The sequence below is a fragment of the Neolamprologus brichardi genome, chromosome 20 (assembly GCF_056152115.1).
Source record: "Neolamprologus brichardi isolate AB-2024 chromosome 20, ASM5615211v1, whole genome shotgun sequence".
NCBI classification, from domain to species: domain Eukaryota; kingdom Metazoa; phylum Chordata; class Actinopteri; order Cichliformes; family Cichlidae; genus Neolamprologus; species Neolamprologus brichardi.
In genome coordinates this window covers 34,955,001-34,977,679 of record NC_142123.1, presented here as the reverse complement: position 1 = coordinate 34,977,679, position 22,679 = coordinate 34,955,001, and the positions used below count along the sequence as shown (strand labels likewise).

Sequence of the window (22,679 nt, the reverse complement as noted above, 5' to 3'; positions counted from 1 at the left end):
AAGGTCGCGCCTTTCTGCTCTTCTTCACGCTCGGTACTGAAGCTCTGTGCTCTTTCTTAACCTCAGGCTCCGGGTTCTTCCGGGTTTGTGGGGTGCATCCGGGATCTGATGCTGAACGGAGCCCCTGCAGGAGACCCCGCTCAAAGCCAGGGGACAGTGCCCTGCTTCGCGACCCCTCTGCAGCCCGGAGCCTACTTTTCTGGACGGGGAGGACACATCATGATCGGTACGTACCGTTAGTTTCTGTGCACGTGTCGGCCACATTGGGTCGTCATGTCTGAGCGGCGCCTCTGTCCCTCCCTGCAGATGAGTCCTTGGCTCTGAGTCGGGATCTGGAGATCCAGCTCGAAGTTCGACCCATCGTGGACTCTGGGCTGCTGTTGCATGCTGGGACATCGTCTGACCACCACCTGAGCTTAATTCTCATCCAAGGAAAGGTGAGACTCGGGCAGCGTTTCTCCTGAACGTGCTCTACTTGCTGTTTTTCAGGTTTTAAATTTGTGATGTCAAATATTTTTATTTCTGAATGTTTTTATATCATAACTTAAATAAATGACTCAGTTTCCTCTGAAAAGACGACATAAAGGAGTCAGCGTGTAACAGCCAGACCTCTAAATAAGACCTGAACATCAGCTTAGAGCTGCAGGTATCCTCAGTTTGCAGTGCCCTACTGTTCCCCACTCCCACTCAAATCAGTTCAGTTTTATTTACACAGCGCCAAATCACAACCACAGTTGCCTCAAGGTGCTTTATATTGTACAGTAGATCGTACAATAATAGATACAGAGAAAAGCCCAACAATCATATGACCCCCTATGAGCAGCACTTTGGCGACAGTGGGAAGGAAAAACTCCCTTTTAACAGGAAGAAACCTCCGGCAGAACCAGGCTCAGGGAGGGGCGGGGCCATCTGCTGCGACCGGTTGGGGTGAGAGAAGGAAGACAGGATAAAGACATGCTGTGGAAGAGAGACAGAGGTTAATAACAGATATGATTCAATACAGAGAGGTCTGTTAACACATAGTGAGTGAGAAAGGTGACTGGAAAGGAAAAACTCAGTGCATCATGGGAATCCCCCGGCAGCCTACATCTATTGCAGCATAACTAAGGGAGGATTCAGGGTCACCTGGTCCAGCCCTAACTATATGCTTTAGCAAAAAGGAAAGTTTTAAGCCTTTGAAGCCTGTGGGGGTCATGCATCAGAAATGACACACGTGACTTTACTGGGTTAGAAATGGGGCTGGTGGTTGTGGCGTGCGGTCCTTCCTCCTGCTTGGACCGCTGAGGCCTCCTCGGAGTGAATCTCTAAACTTGAGCTCATCAGTACTGCGTGTGTGTGTCAGGTGACCGTTTCGGTGAATGGCGGGAAAGGAGAGACCTCTGCATCGTTCATTCCCGAAGAGCCGCTGTGCGATGGCCGCTGGCACGCCATCTCAGGTGAGTTTTGTCCTCAGACGCGTGCCCCGTGCACCGCCCTGTCGTTGTACCGCTCTAACGCTGAAATGTCTCTGCAGTGGTGAAGAAGAACAACGTCCTGCAGCTGCACGTGGACGGAGCCAGCGAGCGTGCCGTCGGTCCCAAAAAGGGCCGCTCCACGGGGCCCAAGGAGGCGGTCTACCTCGGAGGCGTGCCAGGTGAGTGCACGGCGTTCACAGACCACCTCAGTGCTGTGTCGCCACTTTGTCCGTGTGACCAGTTTCTTTGATCATTTATCAGATTTTAATCAGACGTCATCAAATCTGTCGCCTCCCGTCTAACGATTGATTGGTCACACTACTCATTACTGCATAACAGGGATACAGTCGCACACGTGGTCAGTGCAGCGCCTCATTAACACGTCACTCCTCTCTCTGTCCACCAGGTGGCGTCACTGTACCCGGTCTACCCGCTGGGCTGGTGTCCTTCCACGGCTGCGTCCGCCGGGCGAGCATCAACAACAGAGCGGCGCCGCTGTCAAAGCCGCTCGCTGTGCACGGCGCCGTGGGAACGCGCGGCTGCCCACATGTTTAACCCCACCCCCTCATATCTTACCTTCACACTCCCTGAGTACACATCAGCACCGGTGGTGGGCGTCACATTACTGTAGCTAATTTAAAATATCCGAGTATTTATTTTTTAAGAAATGTGTATTTTATATTTTTCCCCGTTTGGTGCTGCAGAGACGGAACGATGATGTCATCGAGCGGCACGGTAAAGCCAAGTTCGATCATCTTTGCACGCTTCTTCTAAATCATCCAGCAAACCGTCGTGTAATCGTGCGTCTGCTGCAGACGCCGACTCCAAACGCTGATCAGTGAGCACAGACTGTACGTGGAAGATGGACGCAGCTGCTTCCTCTGCGACTCGGTGTCGGTAACCTCAACGGTGATCCTTTGATTCAATCACTGCACTCAGATCAGCTCAGCAGAGGCTCGTAGACTTCTGTCCAATCAGAGTCTCCGCCCGCTCAGTCCATCTTTGATATACAGTCTGTGAACACGAGCAACATCCTCAGGTAGACAAAAAACAAAGCCTGCAAATCTGGGGAATGTCTGATTTCGTGACCTTTGACCTCACATAGTAAAACTTGAATATTCAGGTTTGACATGTGAACGTTACGTCCTCGCCGGTCTGCAGGCGCCGTTTTTATTCCATCTGAAACACGAAGCCTTGTAACTCCTTTGATCCCCCGTCCCTGTCACATGTTTAAATAAAGTTTTCCCGTACCAACAGTCTTTGTGTTTTACATTCATAAAAAGAAGCTCATGTTTCAGTCATTACGTTTTTATTAGAAAGAGCTGAATACACCCGAAGCCCCGCCCTCCTCAGAGGAAAAAAAAAGGTCATGAAGGGGTCAAACCTTTGATAAAAGAAAAAGTGAAAAAAAAATGAAACAGATGATGTCACAGAGACTAATCCAGACTCATGTCCTCCTCGTCCTTCTTCTCCTTCGACTCTTCTCTGCTGCCCTGCATGGCTCGAGCGAACGCCTCCACATCTGCTGACACACACAGATCAATAACCAAGAATCCAAGAGCTTGGACACAGTAACTCAGTGTTGCTGTGGGAGAAATGTCACAGATTAAACTGTAATAATACGTCGCAGACTGATCCCAGATCAGACGGTTCTGCTCTGAGCTGCTGCGTCTCAGGCTTTTCATTCTCCTGAGTGTGTGTGCGCCTGTTTAGGCAGCTCTGTGAGGACCAGAAGATGAAATACTACGATACATTGTAGAGGCTCAAAATGTGGTTTTAATGTCAGGGTTACAGTTAGGTTAGGGATCACTGTTCCCTCCAAGCTGAGCACGTGAGCAATCGCGCATTGCTGACACGTCTCCGCGCACAGAAAATCAGCGAAATAAAATAAAAACATGTATTTATTTTATTTCTAATTCAGGCTGGATGCTTTTTTCTGTGTGGGGAGACCATGTTAGCGGTGCGCGATTGCTCACGCGCTCAGCTTGGAGGCAACATTGGTAGGGATTCATCTTTGATGGTTAGGAGCAGCTAAGGAAAGCATTATACCAATGAGATGTCCTCACTAAGATAGCAAAACGAGAATGTGTGTGTGAGGTAAAAGGCGATCGTGGACTCAATCATAAATGGACTGATGTCCTCCAGAGAGCAGCTGGTTAATGCTAACTGACCTGCAGGGGGCGCTCATGTCAGGACACTGTGACAGCGCCACATGCAGACGCCCATTGTCTGCGAACGTCCTGTGTGTGAGGATAAACGCAGCACAAACAGGAAGTTCAGCGTGCGTTTGGTTCACTCACCTCCACGGTTGGCTGCGTCCACGGCATCGGGTGGCAGTCCAAACTGACTCATGAGGGGGCCGAGCTGCCCGGAGGCCAACGCACTGCTGAACATGCTCATGGACTGGAGGGGAGGAGAGAAGAAAAGCGAACGATGAGCGCGGCGCTCAACGCGTTTACATCATCGCCGAGCGTCGCCAACGTTACGTTGTACCTGCTGGAACTGAGGAGAGTTCAGGGTGTTCTGGATCTCCTCGGCGCTCTGCGGCAGACTCTCCCCACTGGGGAGAAAGGGGAGGAGCCTCTGCTGGACCTCGGCGTTGCTCAGAATAGGAGCCATCATCTCTGGGGTGCACACGCTCGCCAGGTCCACTGCAGAAGGAGATCAGAGCTGTGAGTGTCTGCGCTCGCTTTCAGAGGCACACGTGACCTCAGTCATGCGACTCACCTGCTGAGCCCGGAGCCCCTGCTGCCGGCACATTCATGGTGGCCAGGATGCTCTGAAGATCGCTGAGCTGGATGGGCTGGTGAGGGGCGGGGCTTCCAGTGGAGGCCGGGGCCACGGGAGTCTGAGCCGGGGCTGTAGAGGATAGAAGGTGGGAGGAGTCAGGGGGTTTCCAGGTAACAATCAGATGCAGGTGACATCAGAAAAAATGAATCGAGTTGCTGTGATTTACTGTAAACAAAGACGAGAACATTTAGGACCAATCAGGTTCCTCCCTGATGTCATCGTCAGGGAGGAACCTGATTGGTCCGAAATGTTCTCGCAAAAAACTACAATCAAACCCATAATTATTCATACCGGGGGCAAATTTTGAGTTACTTTGATTCAAACAGCAAGAATTTTTTGACTGACAACAACACAGATGTCTCCCAAAAAATCACTGTGGAAAAAAAACATTTCTCAGCTTTTTTTTTTTTACATTTGAAGAAAAAGTGTCCAGAATTATTCATACCTTCACAATCTGTCACAGCCTCTGGGAAAATCCAAAGTTGGACACCAGTGGACATTTCAGCACAACAATAGTGCTGAATAAACGGTTAGCAGACAACAATGCTAACATTTTGCAGAGTCCTGACTTGAATCCAACTGAGAATCAGTGGAGGGAGCTAAAGATCAGGGTGATGGCAACAGGACCCTGCAAACTGAAGGATTTGGTGCTCATTGCAAAAGATGAGTGGGCAAAAATACCTGTGGAGACGTGCAAAAAGCTGCTCTGCAGTTACAGCGTTTGATTGCTGTAACAGCCAAATAAGACTTTTCTATTGATAATTGAGAAGAGTATAAATAATTCTGGACACGACACCTTTTGTTCAAATGTAAATAAAAGCTGAGAATTTTTCCCCACAACGATGCCTCTTGTACATCCTCTTATCTTTTGACACCTGTGGTTGAATAAAAGTCACTAAGTCAAAATTTGGCACCAGCAGGAATAATTATGGGCTTCACTGTATATTTGAAATCTTCCACTTGCAACACCACCTGCCTTTTATTTTGAAAGTCATCCCACTGCTAACTAGGAACTTGGGCACTTCCTGTTGTGCCTTTTTCTACTGTCTGACCAGCTTCCTGTTCTCGTCATTAAGCCCCCCCCTCCTCAGTGCTATCCCGTTTTGTTTTTCTCCGCCTCAAGCCCCGCCATCATCCCATAACCCTCTGTGACGAACTGCTTCCCGTTTCCTTTGAAACTCGGCATGTAGCCTTCATCTCTTTCCGTACCTGGTGTGGAGGGCGTGGCAGCGGTGGAGGAGGGAGCCGAGGTGACGGGAACAGCGGCGGGGGCAGCGGGCGCCTGGGAGGAGCTCATTCTGGGAGCTCCGCCTGGAGAAGGAGTCACTGCAGCTGATTGGCTTCGAGAACTGAGGAAGAGCAGCACAGGTGAACAAAGAGGAAGACTGCAGGTGTGTGTGTGTGTGTGTGGGGGGGGCAAAGTGTTTCTGCGCAGTGTACCAGGGGCACGGAGAAAAGTTGTCGTACCATAGGCACGAGGAGTGTATATGTGTGTGTGTGCGTGCGTGTCTGTCTCACCTGGATGAGGAGCTGCTGGTCACAGGTCCTCCGCCCCCCAGCAGGTTGGCGAGTCCCGGTCCAGCTAGAGCTCCCAGGCCTGCTTAGAAAAGACATCAGATCAAAAACCTGGAATAGCCCCGCCCCCAGCTACACGTCACACCTGAGACGGCTTCACCAGTGCTTCTGAGAGCAGTACACCTACGTCATCGCTGGAAACTCTTTTTCATACAGACGTGCAGCCCTGACAAACCTAACTACATATTGAGGCGCCGCGTGTGGAAGGCTGCGGCGGAGGGTTGAGTGGGATTTCCTGTTATGGCCGAAATTAGGATGAAGTTTTTCTGCAGAACTTTAAACCAAACTTGACCTTTAGAGGCAGAGAATAACTTCCAGGGACTGCAGCAGGTGTTCATGAACTACGTGCAGGTGTGTAGGTCAGAGCGCTCACCGAGACCTCCGAGCCCCGTGGGTCCCATCAGCTGCATCAGCTGGTTGTGGCTCATGTTTCCCAGCAGGTTCTGCAGGCCGCCCTCTCCGCCCAGCGCTGACAACTCGTGGCCACCGCCGCCGCTGCCGGATGCTCCGGGGATGGGAGGGTTGTTCAGGTACTCGTTGACCTTCCTGCAGTACTCGTCATCTTTGTCAGTCTTTGGCTCCTGATGGCATCAGAGCAGAGTTATTGCTACTTACAGGTTCTCGTGGCTCGCTGTAATCATGCAAGTGTGTGTTTTTAATGGTGCAATGCTGTGAGCTGTTCATGTATATGTGTGTGTGTGTGTGTGTGTGTGTCAGCCTTTAGTAAACACGCTCTTTTAATATCAGATGCAGCCTGATGAAGGCGCTCTAACACTGACATCACATGAACTAAGACGTTCCCCTCTGGGATGAAGACGAGCTCACCTGCATCCAGAAGAAGAGCCGCTTGGACCCGGCCTTGAATTTCAGGACGTAGACACGTCCGGTGGTGCACTGTGTCACCCTTTTAAACTCACAGTCGTCAGGGAAGATGATCAGGTCCTGTAAGAGGAAACAAACAGGAGGAGACATTTAAAGGAGAGACATGGGGCTGCTCTCACACATCATCAAATACCAACCAATCAGAGAGAGGGAACCAGAGGCAGCAGCTCTGAGTGAAGGCGCTGAAATAACGAGAATCATGTGACTGATCGGATTTGAAATCATTTCTTTCAGGACTTTGAGCTCCGCTCAGTGAGATCAATCTGTGGGTGTGGAAGGATGAGTATGTTCCACTCAAGAACACCTCAGTGCCTTAACCTCCTAGGCTGTCCACATATGTGGACGTCACATTTTGGGTTATTTAGACCAAAATACTCAATTTTGCTCTACAAGGGCCTGATATCCACTTATGAGGACATTATGCTGCTACTGTTCTATCAACATTTTAAATGAATATCCTCATATGTGGCTCTCATTTGTCTTAGAAACAAAAATTAGGTTAAAAAAATATCTGGTAATTCTTTGTTTTTACATTCATCAGGTCCCAATCAGCCCAAATATCAAAGAGAAATTAAAAATGCTGCCGTGGAAGAGTTCGGGTCTTAGGAGGTTAAACCAGCTCATGTGGGTAGAGGCCAGGAAGTGGTGAAGTTTCTGTGCTGACTCCGTCAGCTTTACCTGACCTCACGGAGGAATTTCTGCTTTATGGAAGTGGTGCACAGAGAAATGAGGAAATGAAGCGCCGATGTGCGCTGGCCTCTCTGAGCTCCACCCTGTGAACATCAGGAACCACAAACACTCGACTGGTTCAGGGTGACTCACATCATCTACGTTCCCCGTGGTCCGGTCCTTCCAGCAGAAGTGGATCAGAGAGTCATCGGACTGCTGGATGTAGACCAGCCCTTTCCGTTTGTCCGGGGTCACCGTGTTGCCCTTCAGGTTCATTTTACCTGCTCGAAACTCCACCAGGTACTTGCTGGAGCTTGCTCGGGAGCCGCTGACCATGCTGGGGAAGAGAGCGCCTGAAGACATCTTTGAAAGTTTTTGTTCACAAAGCCTGATGGGAAAGAAAGGAAGGAGCAGAGGGTCAAAGAACAGGCTGCAGTGAGATCACTCAGAGATCTTACGTCAGCACGTTAAAGCGTTTGACGTTTATGTGTCACTAAATAAAGTCTCCGATGTCTTTAAACATGATAATAACCAACAAACTCAATAAAACTCAAGTTTAACTTGAACTGTTATCTTTAATTATTACTCTTCACTCTTACATTTCCACATTAGTTCTCATCACGTATCGATACCTTTGATTAAACAAATCAACGTTGGCTTGAGTCGCTCTGCTTTGTCCTGTGTTACTGTTTTTATGATCATATATTCTGTTGGTAAATCATCGTGTCTGCGCGTATAGCGGCTGAGGAGCACTGTGCTGATGATTAATGAGGACTCTTAATTATTTTTTTGTTATATTTGTGTCTTAAAAACACTTTTCAGAAAAGCTAAAAGTTAGCCTGCTAGCTGCCGTTAGCTGTGGCGTGCTAACGTTAGCACATGACGAGGCTAAACAGAACACCACAGTAATATTCACTGCCTTCGCTTAACTACGGTCAGTCAGACTTTAGAAACAAGAGCCAGCTGTGCATCTGATGGCTTTCCGGCAACTTTTCTGTGAAATGTGAATTTTGTTGAGCTCTCCAGAACAAATACCTGAAGTTGTGCCCGCAGAATAAGTTTTTCTACTTCTTCGCGTCGCTCAACGCCAACGTCAAAGATGATCTACGGAGGGACTAGACTTCCGGTTAAACCCACTGTACAGAAACAGAATGCAGACCAGCCGGCGGACAGTGGAGGGCGCTCCCATAGTGTTAAAATAATGACAGTATAAGAATAATGCCATTTGCTGCCAAACAAAAAAATGTTATTTTAGTTTCCATAAATCCAGCACAACATCTGAAACACGACTCCAAATAGGTTTGATCACATTTATGCCGATTTTGACCATAAACACAGACATCCTGTTCTGATTGGTTAGTTAAGGTTTTGCAGCAGGAGGTCCTCCAATCGATGGGTCCTGTTTTCAAACGGTAACTCCAGCAGACCACCATATTTCTGTCATTTTCTTAAGGATGTGGAATTAATAAAATCAATATCAGGAGGCAGCACGGTGGTTAGCACTGTTGCCGCAGAGCAAGAAGGCCCTGAGTTCAATTCCACCGGGGGCCGGGGTCTTTCTGTGTGGAGTTTGTATGTTCTATCCCTGTTTTTGCGTGAGTACTCCGGCTTCCTCCCGTCCAAAGACTTGCAGTTTGTGGGGATAGGTTAATTGATTAATCAAAATTGCCCATAGGTGTTAATGTGAGAGTGTGTCTCTGTTATCCCTGCTACAGACAGGCGACCTGTCCAGGGTGTGGCCCGCCTCTCGCCCTATGGCAGCTGGCTCCCGCGACCCTGAAAAGGATAATCGTAAGCGAATAGATGCATGGATCAATATCAGCCTCCACCAACAAAAATGCTCTCAAAACAGTATATAAAATTGAATTTTTGCGTGTATTTATATATTTTTTTACCCCTGGTTTTGTGTGTTCATGTTCTGTTCTCTTGTATTCGTGATCTGTTTATATGTTGTATACTCATTGTTTGTTCAATAAAGTTCCTAAAAACACTCCAGCAGACGTTAGGAGCGTAATTAAAGTGAGCAAGAAGCAGCTGGTTGTGATGGTTAAAGGTGAAGCTATCAGGAGGCTGCTGCTGGCGGCTTACGGTGCTGTGAGGTCCGTAATGCTCGCATAAGGGTTTTACCACAAAATAAATAAGTAAAACATTTAAACACACAACGGAATCTACCGCCTCGACGCTTCTATCACAAACAGGGTTAACGTAAAACGTTTATCCCGGCTCCACGGAGTGCCACAAGCTCGACAGCGTCTCCTGTGGAGCAAGAAGCTCAGACAGCGGGCCGCTCTTCGTGATTTCCTGAGCGCTTGTGAGCGCGCCTGCTGTCAGCGGGAACGAGCAGGGCAGAAAGTGGGAGGGTTTGCGCGCGGCCGTTGTGTTCGGATTGACTGCGCGCCCCCTCCCGGTGTAGCCGTTAGCTCGGTGTCCGGTCGATGTTTTAGCGGCGGAGCGTGGACTGGAAGTGGGATGATAGTGTTGTAAACGTCGAGCCAGGCTTCAGCGACCGAGAGAGGACCAGCAGCCGCTCCGCCCCCGGGACAGAACAGGTAAGAAGCCCGGGCTAGCCGCTGACGTTAGCCGCGCCGCCGTCCTTGGATTAGACTCGGGCTAACAACATGGATGCTGCTGCTCTCACGCTTGCAGATTATCCGCTTTAACCTCGAGCTGAGCCCTCCGCCGTGACCGGCCAGCTCCGGTTTAGGTGCCCGGTGTGAGGGGCTCGGGCGGACTCCCGGTCCTCGTTAGTGTTTGTTCAGATGTGACGGATCTAATCGAGGGGAGACGAACGGGATAAATCCGGCTTATGGGCGGGGGAGGGGTGTGGGTCCGTCGGTTCTGATCAGAGGTCAGCGCCGTGTGGAGCAGGTGGGGTTAGAGGTCGTGGGGTGCAGGTGGGTACTGGCCAACACCGTGAGCTGTACCTGTCCCCTCAGCAGGGGCGTAACCACGGTTTTTAAAAGGGGGCATGCGGGATGATGTTCCTGATCCTCTCAGGGTCTCTTCTTGGATATAACCGAGGATGTTTTTTGGCTCCCCCTGGTTACCATCAAGGTCAAATTAATTTTAACACCAGAGCTGTGTGCCCACTGCTGTTCTCCCCCTAAAGTTCCCTAAACTCACTCTTTAGTTCAGGCTGATCCCAGAGGCTCAGAGTTAATAACAGGAAGTAAAACTGCTAGCAGGATGTGTTTTAGCTTTGGTTTATCAAGAACACGAGACTTCTCCAGGGTGATGTCACCACCAGCAGTGGTTGGTGATCAGTTATGAGCATATTATCACCTTATCCACCCTGGTGTTGTGGGTAGGGGGACGTGTCTGGCCTTAATGAGCTTTGAAATATGAATAATGGTGAAGCCTTACCTGTGCATGCTGTCAGACACCTGCAAGTATGAGCACACAGCTGAACAAACAGCAGGACATCCAAAACCTAACAGGAAGATTCATGCCTGACCGTGTTTCCTTCACTCCTGAATCCCAGGACCTTTTACTGCTTCTTGGACTGTTACTGGGATTTTGGGCCCTTGGTGAAGTTCACACCATTACCTTTAGGCAACAAGCAGCGCTGAAGATGCTCAGGTGTTCCCTGGGAGTGAGTACGATGAGTCCATCAAAGGGACAGCTCAGAGTCTGAGAGGTGATGCTTAGATGGTGCAGAGGAGGGAAGGTGGATATATTGGACAAAGGATGATGAAGATGGAGCTGCCAGGCAGGAGGAGAAAAGGCAGGAGGTTCATGGATGTAGTGAAGGTTATGCGACAGAGGAGGATGCTGGGATCAGCTGTGAGCAGCTGAAAGGAGGAGGAGGAGTCGGGTCTATTACTGTGTTTCATCAGCAGGGACACAGATGGACTCTAATTGCTGCCTGGTCTCTGAGATATGATCTGCAGATCTGCCCGTCCCATTGGCCAGCTGCTGCGTGACCTCAGAGTCGGTGTGAGGCGCTTTCATCTGTTTATGTTTTAAATCTTTCATGACCTGCACACATCAGTGGCTCCTAAAGTCAATTTTAACTGAGTCAGCTGGTCTCTGTTTGATGACTGATGATGACATCACTAGATCTGACACAAGTGGTCACCGATGAGTCATGTGACTTTCATTCACATCGGATCTCGTGATATCACAGCAGTTAGCGGTCAGCTGAGAGGAGCTGGATGTGGGGCTGTTATTGAATACCTGATAGGTGTGTTTAATATACTTTAGCGTGTAAGATGGATAAAAGGCATCGGAGCATCACATTTAAAAATAAAATTAACATATCTGTCAACGCTCATTGATAGCTGCCTCTTCTCCTGTCGTTCAGCCTGCGATCAGCTGTTCTGCAGCTTCCTGTCACGCAGTTTGAGCCACGAGGACCCTTAAAACCCTAAAATTATCCTCCAGCTGGGACCAGTTGGCAAAAGATGCAAACTCAGCAGCCTGCTGAATGCTTTAAGGTGATACTGTGCAAAGGAGGTAACACCTCGAATCTGATGAAACACCTGGTGACGCATAGCTAAAAACCCAAAGAGGAGAGTCCTGGCCCCGAGCCCTGCCAGTGTAGCAGAAATGATGAGAATGATGATGCAGCAGCAGCCGTTCTTCTCTGTGTGAGTAGCTTAATGAGTAGGCTAACCACGTTATTACATTAATGCACGTAAGGTGAACTAGCAAACACCGTCGTAGTTACATGTGGCTGTCTTCTTGTTTGATAGAGTGATAGAAAAGGCTAGAAAAGGCTAACATTGTTATCTTTTTACAAAAAAACAGCTAAACATGAGGTTTTAGGGCAAAGTTTGTGTTTTCCATTCTTTAAGCACTGGTTCCAACCAAAGGAGGTATGTTGTATCAACAGAAAAGGCTAACTTGGTTAACATGTTGCAAAAAAAAGAGACTGCTAAAAACATAAACATGAGAGGTTTTTAGACAAAGTTTGTTTTCCATTCTTTAAGCACCGGCACCGTTTCAAAAGTACCGGTTTGGCTATCCGGTATCGGATAAAACTAAATGATACCCATCCCTAGATAGGCTTCATGCTGTCAGAGAGAAAACCCACCAATCAGACAACCTTCTGTGAGCAGCACTCGGTGACAGTGGGAAGAAAGAACCCCCTTTTAAAAGAAAGAGCCAGACTCAGGCAGGGGAAAGATGCTCGTTGTGCTGCTAGAAGGAAGGAAGTCAGATGCTGTGACCGTTAGGGAGTCACAGAGTCCTGACTGCTAAAACCACAACTCAGGTTGTTTTAGCTCCTCACAAACACACCTGAGCTGTGCTTTTAAGATGAGTTACAGGGCACGGCATGAAGAGCTGCAGGTGGAAGCACAGGTGGAGTCTGGTTTTTTGTTTGTTTTGTTTGAGGTGGTGAGAAGCTGTAAGTCACGTTTATGGTCTGTAGGAATCATTTAACACAGACTGTATGTGAAAGATGGACATAGCAGCTGTGAGGTCAGCTGGGGAAGGTGTTCACTGAGCTCGGAGATCAAGCAAGGCTCTTTTTCTCACAGACTTCTATCCAATCAGAGGAGAGGAGTCACCCCCTGCTGGACATCCGAGCGAATCCAAGTTGAAGATTCTCCAGCAAGCACGCAGCAGTTTCAACATTACTGGATTACAGGAGGATATGACCTCAAACTGTGTGGCTGTTTCTTTAATCTCATAAAAGTGCAGATGAGGTCAGAGGTCACATGCTGTGATTAAACATTCACCTTTACTGCAGCGTCCTGATGAGAGACGTGACACAGACATGGCACTGGTTTGACTCATGATTGCCTCAGGCCATCCTATCGCAGGCAGTCGCGTGATTGCAGGTCATCTGACTGCAGGTGAACCTTCACCTTCCCTCCTCTGGCGTCGCTCGCCCTGCCTTAGATCAGTTGCTTCTTCCTCCCCGTCTCTGCTGCCTGAGCGCAGGAGACGCTATGAGTTTCAGAGCTGTTGTGTTAATTGTGTTGAGGCGTTGTTCATCTGGAGTGCTTTTTGATTGGACAAGCAGATCAGTGTGATCTCAGCTGCTGTGTGTCATCATGGCGTTTACAGGAAACGCATGACGGACGTAAGAACATCACTGAAAATGTGAAGTTCAGTCAGTTTGTGTGTTTCATTGGAGTGTGCAGCTCACTGATGAAGCTTCTGACTGCATGCTGATTGGACATAGTTCTCAGGTTTTACTGCCCCATGTTCATTTTTATTGGCTTGTGAAAAAAGTTTTTATTTTTGTTTAAATATTAGTGAAATTTAATTAACAGTGTTTTAAATTTTCTTTAAATCATTTTATCTGAAAAATGTTTTGAGTGTCTTGAAATGATCGAGTGCCTCCCGTGCCCCCCTGCAGACTCACCCCTGTGTGCCTGCAGGTGAAACTCTTCGCTCTCTGCCGTGCGTGCTATGACATCATGGTCAGCTCGTATATGCTCATACCTGATATTCACGTGCTGCTCAGCTGTGTTTCTACTCACTGATGTGGGAGAAACTGGCGCTTACGTGGATGAATTTGTGCAAAGGAGAAAGCTGGAAGAGATTTCAGGCTCAGACGGTGAGAAGATGATGTTCTGTGGCTGATCTGTAGGCGACACTCGCTGAACGAACGCTCAGGCTCCCGACTCATGCAGCAGCTGTGTTTACTGAGTCAGCTGCAGCTGTCGATTACAGCCCTGTGTGTGTGTGAGCCAGCATGAATGAATTATACCGTCTGTTTGTCTCTGTGGTTTTCTTCTCACTGGTTTCACCCTCAGATGCGTCCCCCGAGGTGACGTTTATCCACCTCACCTGCCAGCTGAGCTCCATCGCTGCGGTCGTCCCGCTCTGCTCATTATTTCAGCTCCTTTAAGAACCTACACATCCAGAATGATCTGGATGATCTGATCAACTGAGGACTGTCTGACACATCAGAGCGGTCTTTCTAGAAGCATACACCTGAGAGGTCAAAGCCCCGCCCTCCAGAGAGCGCCTCCTGCCTTCGTCTCCTTCACACATCAGATGCTCTGATTGTGGTTTTCTCGGCTCATTTAGCAAATATCACAAATTTTCTTCAGAGCAAAATGTTATTTTGGAGGGATTTGCACACTGAGCTGGTCAGACAAAACGACACCGTCATGATCGTTATTCATAGGCCTGACTGTCTGTTACTGCCTATTATTATTCTGGTGGTGCTGCTGTTATCCATCCTCTGGCTCGCTCTTTACTCGTGTTCGTTAACCAGACACACGCTGCCAGTACAAAACTGCTCAGGTCCTCGTGTAAACTGAAGGCGCCTGTGAAGCTTTGATGGGTCACTTTGTGTTTGCAGATGAGTGTGCGACCTGTGTGCGACATGGAGACGGTTAAACCTCACGATGTTGGATGTTGTGTGTTTTTATGCTTAAATCCAGTTTAAACCTCCAACAAACTAAAACGCTGCTGTGCAAAGATCTGTTTGTACTCAGCTTTATCTGTGAAAATCAAACAGCATCTCCTTCCTTCCCCTGAGTGTAAAACCAGCAGTTGCTTCATGATGACACAGCATGTGAGCGCGAGTGTTCACTGTGCCGTGGGTCGTTCTCCTCTCAGCACTGTCTGCACAATTACAAACGGGCTTTCTCCTCGCATCTTTTTTTTTACAGCAATGCACACACACACACACACACACACACACACACACACACACACACACACACACACATTGTGTGACTGATGATAGTGTTTTGTTTGGAAAATTTACCTGAGCTTCCTGTGTCTGACTTCCTGCCCTCCTCACCTGGTCTATGATGTTTGTGATGTGATGACGTGTGCAGTACAGCGGGGGCGGGGCTTCCTCTTTACATATTGTAACAGTGAAGTTATCCGCCCAATCAGCTGCTGAAATAAAGACGTGGATTAGAGACGAGTGATGAGTCACAGCGCCGCCAACGTCATCAATCACCTCCATGAAAAGGAAGAGAAGAACATTTGTGTGCAGGAACCAAAATGAGTCGATGTCACGACTGTTGCATCATCTGTCATCAGACTGCATGCAGTGCATGATGGGTATTAAAGATCCTGCAGTCACCTCGTGTCCATCTGTGTTTGTTCACAAAGATTGATGTGTCAGTGTCTGCAGTGGAGTGATGGACACACACACACACACACACACCGTGTGCTGCCTGTTCGTTCCTGCTTGTGGTCAGTTTAACTTTCAGATCACTGAACATGATCAAATCTAATTGGTTGCTCTGCTCAGATTATTATACACAAACAAACCAACGTAGTCCTGCACGGGTTCCTCTCATTGGTTAATTCCAGTCAGCTGGCACTGTGCTATGATTGGTTATTCTGAGACTGTGTGGTGGGCGTGGCTTGGTGATGCATAGGGAGGCCATCTGGTGCCATAGAAAGTCCTTCAGAGTTTATTTTACACATGTTTGTTGTTTTGATCCACTGCACAGGTGATGTTTACCTGTGGTTTGCTATGTGTGCTGCTCACACTGGGGGCCTGTATGAGTCTCTGACAGCTGACAGCTGCAGGTATTCATCCTGTCAGCAATGAAACATGAAATATTTTAGCTTATATTGTGTTATTCCTTAAAAAGTTTCATAAAAATATAGTTTTTCTAATTACTGGCATCGAGTGCTGAGAGATTTATTAGATCAGCGGTCATAAAAGCGAGCCTGTCAACTAACGGAATTCATGTTTTTACCCAAATTTGAGCCGCAGGAATGACTCAAGCACAACATGAATATTACATTCATAATAATATGCTCTGTTCTTCTTTTTTTTTCTGCTTTTTTCAACTCTAAATTTACAAATTCTTGGACATCAACAAACAATAAATTAGATTAAAGAGCTTGTTCATCCTGGTGGATTAACCATTGCAGACATATAAAAACATAATTTTGATAATTACTAATACTGTTAATTCAGACTAATAAATAGAATAATCCTTTACAGGGCTCACAAAATCGCTAGCCCGACGTCCCGGGGCTAGCGATTTTTCCAGTCGGGAAAAGTGGTTGCAGGAGGTGAGCTGGCTTCAAACAAATGATGAACGCACAGAGATGTGGTGCAGAATGTGCTGTGAAAATCCCACTCTAGCGGACAAAAACAACCTTTTATATGGACGCAAACGCGCGTTGCAACTTCTTATCTGGTGCGCGTCTTTTATTTTGACAGCGAATGCGCACATGCGGACCACTTATGTGCACCCGTGTAAATAACATAATGTTCTGCCGGGTGTGTTGTTGGTTTTCCCTCGATTTCTGAGTCGACAAGCGCCTTTGTTACTGGCACCAGTCATTTTAAGAAAGACCCCATTAGAACCCATGAGAAATGCAAGAAATGCATTATTGCTCAGTCTGCAATATCTTTCCCAGAACAAACACCAATTGCAAATAACAAACTAAAAATAAACCTGAAAATCAGTTTAAAACAGCTACTATGTTGCAAAGAGTGAACTACCACTGGCACAATGTAGCAGTCTTTGCAAACTTCAAAAAGCAAATGGCCTCGATCTTGGTTCCACTTGCCTCTTACCTGTGACTTCAGTGGAAATTTCAGATTCAGGATCTGACACAGACTGATTCATGTTCACAGTTCTTACAAGTTCATAGAAATTTCTGTTCAATTAGAACCAAGGATTTGAGTTGATGACTGTAATTTTTATACAATGTTGTAATTTGTGTTTCAACAATTTTTTGATTAATGTTTTGTTTCCTTTACAATATTATACATTAATGTATACTATTGTAAAGGAAACAAAACAGGAAACAAAACATCAATCAAAAATTGCTCTCTTTTTTATTCGGGCTACTTAAATTTCTTTTTGGCTACCAAAAACTGAAGAGTCCCTGCCCGAAGGGCTACCGGGGAGTTTGAAATTTTGCGAGCCCTGCTTTAATTGTCCCACAAGGGGAAATTTGGGTGTAACAGCAGCCAGAAAGACACATATACAAACAAACAGGACACAGAACAGAAACATACACAATGTTTACATATTTACATGAAGGACAATGGTTACTAAAAGCAGAGTACTGTACAGTTATTAAATTAAATAAAATTAAATGAAGTTAAGAGGCAAACCCAGGTTATAGTGTGAATCGGTTGATAAAATAGTGAAAGTTACAGCGCTGATATAAACCTCTATGATTGTTGGGAGCAGTTCTGATTGTGCAGTCTGACAGCTGCAGGGAGGAAGGAGCTGCAGAAACGCTCCTTTGTGCATCGAGGATGCAGCAGTCTGTCACTGAAGCAGCTCTGCAGCAACATTTACATGCATGGCTGGGAGACTCTGTCCATCAGAGATGTTATTTTGGCCAGAGTCCTTCTGTCTCCCACCACCTGCACTGGGTCCAGGGTGCATCCCAGAACAGAGCTGGCCTTCCTGATGAGTTTATCAGCCTCTTCCTCTCAGCTGCTGATAAACTGCTGCTCCAACACTGTAAAAAATGACCACAGAGTCATAGAAGGTCTTTAAAAGCGCTCCCTGGACTCCAAATGACCTCAGCCGCCTCAGCAGGTGAATAATATAAGTAATGAATGTGTTTAGCATCCAGCCTAGCTTCACCTGGACCTGTGGGCCGTGTTTGTGCTGTTGGAGCCTTTTGGAGCTGTTCTAATGGCATCATGTGACCAATAGTATGACGGCAGTGAGGTCACTGCACTAACAGACCTCCCAAGAAGGCGGAGCTCCAGGTTTGGTGCATAGTTACGTTACAGTCTGTCCTAACCACGCTGCATTGCATTAGCTGACACGTTAGCATTCAGCCCTCTCGCCCAGATAGGGGCTGTGTCCCAATTCAGGGTCTGCACGCTTGAAATACGCATTTTGAGTGCAATTACGTCACCGCCATGCGACGACGGCCCAATTCGAAGTGTACTTCAAATGCATACTCCGAATGCGCCATCGATTTCCCCAAATATACCACGCTTCGTGGTCCCATATATCCCACAATTCATAGCGCGGCGGTGGGTGTGGATAATTTTGCCGCAAAATACGGCAGAAGGGAGCGGCCAAGAGTGAACTGTCAAAAGTAAGTACTGAACATGACGTCACTTATTTATGTGCGAATGTTTAATAACGAAGAACATTAAAATATATATATAATTTTTTTTTTTTTTTTTTTTTTCTCGGTTCGGTTCGATATTTTTTCGATAAAAAAAATGTTCATGCCTTTTTAATTTGTCATTTATTAAAATTATAAATATATATTTTAACTCAAAAGTACAGTTTTTAAATTTAATGTTGCTGAAACAACAAAGTAATAAAAAAATAAATCTATCTGATGGAGAAATCACTCATCTTTGGAAAAGAGAGTTTATTACAGAGAAACGTCTCTTTCCAAAATAAAAGCTCTACTAGACGCTTCTTCTGGGCTATATTCTCAGCAGCATATTAAACATATCAGGTCCCCATAAGGAGAATCATGTGCTAACGGCTGTCTAAATGACTCGGGTAAAGTTTGTAGCATGCGTGCTTGTTGTTTTTGTCTGCTTCCAACACGGCAAATCTCCGTTAACGAGCTAACTGTGCTAACGCAGTAGTTCCCACCCATGTAATTGAGCATTGTGTGGCACATACTGTTTTACTTTAGTCCATGACGCGCTTACCTTCAGGGTCATACTTCACATGAAGACCAAAATAGTTCCAAACGCCAGATCTGAATGAGGGTGGGGGAGGTTCAATTTGCCATGTTGCAACGAGCTTCGCTTCTGTCTCGCTAGCTTGCCCTGCGCTCAGTGAATCTGTGCTCGACTTCTCCGCCTAGGCTGCACTGTCGAGCGCAGATCCACTGAGCGCTCAACACAGACAGCACCGTCAGAAGAAAAGTTGATAAATAAATTAAAAATGTTGTATTGTTCGATACATATACGTACTGAAAGCACTGTATCGAACGGCTCAATATCGATACGAGTATCGTTGCACCCCTAGTAGATCTCATAATAATCTGACAATACTATAATATTGTCCATATTATATTTACATTACCACAGTGAGATGATTTTAGTCTCATGAACAACATTAACTAATTATTATTTACTAGCTGATCTTAAATAACTGTTCAGTACAGAAATGAAGCCCAACAATCATGTTTTACAGTCCTGTGGTCTCAGCCTCAACTAATCAAAGTGATGTCATGACAAAAATGAATGACCAACAAAACATTTTTCTCCTTCATTTCTGTCACACAAAGCTGTATGTAACGTTTCTCGCGGTTAGTATCATGGTTGCTAGGAAACCTGAACAGCGTGATGAAGGCTAGAACGTCCCGTTTCACACGCCTCTCACTTCTGCACTTCTCGTACTTATAGTACGCACCATGCGTAGTACGCGTAGTGCGCGTACTTCAAGCGTGCGGTCTCTTAATTGGGACACAGCCATGGTCACTCCATTAAACCAAGATGGCCGAGACCAAAATGCTAAAATTGCGGACCAATGGGTGACAACAGGGAGGCGGCCTCCATCGTTTATATACAGGCTGTGAACTGGCTGTATGTGCAGGAAGTTTGAAAGTATCAGTGCGGGGTCGCACATGTGCAGGACGCACCACTCTTTGCTTTTACTCTGGCGTTTACTCTCAGGAGTGGAAGTGGGCTGCATGTTGTGGAGAGAGGAGCGCTGCATGCGTCAGGTGTGTGGTTACAGCTCATCAGAGCGGCGAGCTGTGTGGGCAGATGGTTCCCCGTATATTTAAGTCTACTCCGTCAGTCTGTGTTGAATTGGCTTACTGTGGTCTCTAAGCCTGCTAACCCCCTGCACACCTGCCTCCTCAAAGCTCAGGTGTTCCTGCTCGGGACGGCCAATCCTCTGCAGGAAGATGCACCGTTTCCCACCTGTGCTGTGGTCTCTTCGATTAGCATGAAGAAACACTGCAGGTGGATTTGTTTTTACGCACAGCCGGGTGAGCTCACCTGCTCGCACCTCTCCGCTCTCACATTCATTCAGTCAGGACTGCACCAGATTTAAAGCATCTCCTGTGTTGGAGTTATAAATGAGTTTTATCCCTTCGCTGACCGAAGGAGCCGTTCAGCAAATTAATAAAATGAATCTTCTGTGGTGATCACGCCCCCTGGTGGAGAGGCGGAGCATGGACGATCGTTTCCTTATAACCTGTTACAGAAAGCACTCGGCTCATCCTTCGTTCAGCCGCTCTGACAACAATGACTCCTCAGCTACGAGTTTGAGGTCATAACTCAGAGTTTTGCCGTCAGTATGAAAGCGTCATCTCCGTGGTCATATCACCATCGTTTTCTCAGGGGCGGAGCTTAGAGAGGTCCAGCTGAGAAGTGCTGCTTATCTGGATCCAGGTATGTTCAGAGGACAAACCTGGACATTTGATGTCAATACAGACTCAGTGTTTTAGATCTTTGAGTCGAAGCAGCGCTGCAGGTGACACACCTTTGCACTCGCTGCAGCTCGTACGTGTCAGATTTGCTTTAAGCACAACGAGCAAGTTCAGGACATGGATAGTAAACCTCTCCCCCCTCTGCTCCTGCCCGGCCGGCTCTCAGGTGAGCTCGGGTTACCTGACTTTAACTTTTATTCCTTTCTCCCCTTAAAGCACGCAGCAGCGCGTTAGCGGATTAGTGGACGCGAGGAGGCGGCTCAGACGGGAAGCAGGAAGTTGCTCGTCTCATATTAATCCAGGTTTTCTCTGGACCGTTGCCGCCGTGTGACGGTCTGGTGAGCGTCTCAGTGTCTGTGAAAGCAACAGCAGGAGGAAAGACGCCCTGCGAGTGTAGACGACAGCTGATGTTTGCAAACAAATATTAAAATCAAAATTAGAACCAAACTACTCTGAATGAAGCTTTCTTTGTCACATCAACCACACGTCATCACCGTCACAGAAAGGCACAAATAAAATAAGTATTTAAATAAGAAAATATCGATGAGTAAGAAGAATAAACACAGATTGGTGATGACACTTTCGTGGTTGTAGTGCAGGGTTGCGGTGTGACTGTGGGAGATCAGCTGTCAGATATTTGAGCGGTGTCCTGATGGCTTGTGGGTAGAAACTGTCGCTGCAGCTGTGGGTGTGGTTGCTCCTGTGAAGGGTGTAAGGTGGGGTCAGACCTGACCACGCTGTGCTGACCGCCCTCCTCAGAGCTGTCCCCACCCTGCAGTCTGCAGTCAGCTCCCGGGTCTGATGCTGAGCACCATGTCAGGGCCTCTGCTCTGTAAGCAGACGGGTCTGATGGTGGTGTCGTCTGCAACTGTAACGACGGTGTTGGAGCTGTGTGCACAGGGTGCAGAGCAGGGGCTGGGCACACCTCCCCGGGGGGCACCCTGGGAGTGAGAGCTGTGTTTGACACGCCGTCACCTCTAACAGATCAAGTTGAAGCGGAGCTGTTTCACAGTCATCGGCCTGCTGAGGGTTGGATTATCCTCCGCACAGCGCGGCCTGCTGGCCTCCACCCTGACTCAGACTGCAGCGTCCTCCCACAGCCGGCCTCGTCCTGTCACTTATATCTGGCAGCTCTTCACTTCATTCCTGTCCCAGAGTCCCATCAATGCAACAGAAAACCAAAACTTGTAAATGCAAAATCCACATAGTCATAAATGATGGAGTACAGCGTGTTCAGTGATTCGTTCAGGTTAAACTGATCAGGCTGTCAGCTTCAGCCTCACACTTGTTTTTGGAGGTTAAAGGGTGGCAGTCCCAGCTGACCGTCCCCTTGCTCTTATTCTGAAAGCTCAAACCCTGCTCAGCAGCTTCCTGTCCCCCAGACAGGTTCTGGGGGACAGGAGCTCTGATGACCCGATGCAGGTCATCGTCAGGTAATTTCAGGCTAAGAGTCCCGACTGAGTTCAGCTCCAGCTCAGGAACGAGCGCGACGGCTCCCAGCTGCACCGCAGGTGTTATCTGCTCTACCTGGAACCGTATCATTACCTCGCTTTGTGTTCTCACAGAGATAAGGACACACTGACGCTGCAGGTGAAAGGCTCGTATCCTCAAACGTGTTTCTGGGTTTACCTGACAGGTGTGAGGCTGAGTGAGCGAGCCCGTGAGAGAAGCACAGAGAGAGAGAGAGAGATCATGGATCACCAGAGACAGAGGAGTCTGTCCACATCAGGAGAATCGCTGTACGCCGTGCTCGGGGTCGACAAGAACGCCACCACAGAGGACATCAAGAAATGCTACAGGTGCGTGCACACACACACAAGTGCAGCAGTTGGCCACTAGAGGGAGCCAGGGTCAAAGGTTATAGAGCATGTTGAAAGGATTGTCTGTGACTCCCCCTCCTCACACGGATCAGCTTTTCCTGCCACAGCTTCAGAGAGCTGATTCATCTTTTAATGTTTTCATGTTTAAACACAGCTGTAGAGGAACGTCCGGATTTATCCCGACATCATTTAAACTCATTTCCTTCTTTTTCCTGTT

General features: G+C 47.5%; 3 protein-coding genes across 4 annotated transcripts in view; 2 read left to right on the top strand and 1 right to left on the bottom strand.

Annotated features, from left to right (window-relative positions):
* lama5 (laminin, alpha 5) overlaps window positions 1-2,710 on the top strand; it is a 69,032-nt gene extending 66,322 nt beyond the window's left edge. For both annotated transcript variants that reach the window (XM_087834012.1, XM_087834011.1), the window contains exons 75-79: window positions 67-226; window positions 307-437; window positions 1,343-1,436; window positions 1,514-1,633; window positions 1,861-2,710. In XM_087834012.1, the coding sequence (XP_087690138.1) occupies window positions 67-226; window positions 307-437; window positions 1,343-1,436; window positions 1,514-1,633; window positions 1,861-2,009 (654 nt within the window). In that variant the 3' untranslated portion in view covers window positions 2,010-2,710. The remainder of the gene's footprint in view (window positions 1-66; window positions 227-306; window positions 438-1,342; window positions 1,437-1,513; window positions 1,634-1,860) is intronic.
* Window positions 2,711-2,752: 42 nt separating this feature from the next.
* On the bottom strand, window positions 2,753-8,490 carry adrm1 (ADRM1 26S proteasome ubiquitin receptor). Its single transcript, XM_087834013.1, has 10 exons — window positions 8,406-8,490; window positions 7,524-7,758; window positions 6,645-6,761; window positions 6,193-6,400; window positions 5,763-5,841; window positions 5,454-5,593; window positions 4,182-4,313; window positions 3,948-4,105; window positions 3,755-3,857; window positions 2,753-2,976 (listed from the first exon to the last, which is right to left on the bottom strand). The coding sequence occupies exons 2-10, from the start codon at window positions 7,731-7,733 to the stop codon at window positions 2,891-2,893; spliced, it is 1,233 nt and encodes a 410-aa protein (XP_087690139.1). The 5' UTR covers window positions 7,734-7,758; window positions 8,406-8,490; the 3' UTR covers window positions 2,753-2,890.
* Window positions 8,491-9,708: 1,218 nt separating this feature from the next.
* dnajc5ab (DnaJ (Hsp40) homolog, subfamily C, member 5ab) overlaps window positions 9,709-22,679 on the top strand; it is a 20,637-nt gene continuing 7,666 nt past the window's right edge. The window contains exons 1-2 of the mRNA XM_087833634.1: window positions 9,709-9,919; window positions 22,279-22,441. Coding sequence (XP_087689760.1) covers window positions 22,335-22,441 — 107 coding nt within the window. The 5' untranslated portion in view covers window positions 9,709-9,919; window positions 22,279-22,334. The remainder of the gene's footprint in view (window positions 9,920-22,278; window positions 22,442-22,679) is intronic.

What these genes read in the sequence shown, in the direction of transcription:
- adrm1 (XM_087834013.1), bottom strand. Translation starts at nt 7,733, where the DNA reads ATGTCTTCAGGCGCTCTCTTCCCCAGCATGGTCAGCGGCTCCCGAGCA. An exon ending in CCACGGGGAACGTAGATGAT is followed by an intron (nt 6,762 to 7,523) that starts GTGAGTCACCCT and finishes TTCCTCTTACAG; the next exon opens with GACCTGATCATCTTCCCTGA. An exon ending in AGGGGCTCCGGGCTCAGCAG is followed by an intron (nt 4,106 to 4,181) that starts GTGAGTCGCATG and finishes CTCCTTCTGCAG; the next exon opens with TGGACCTGGCGAGCGTGTGC.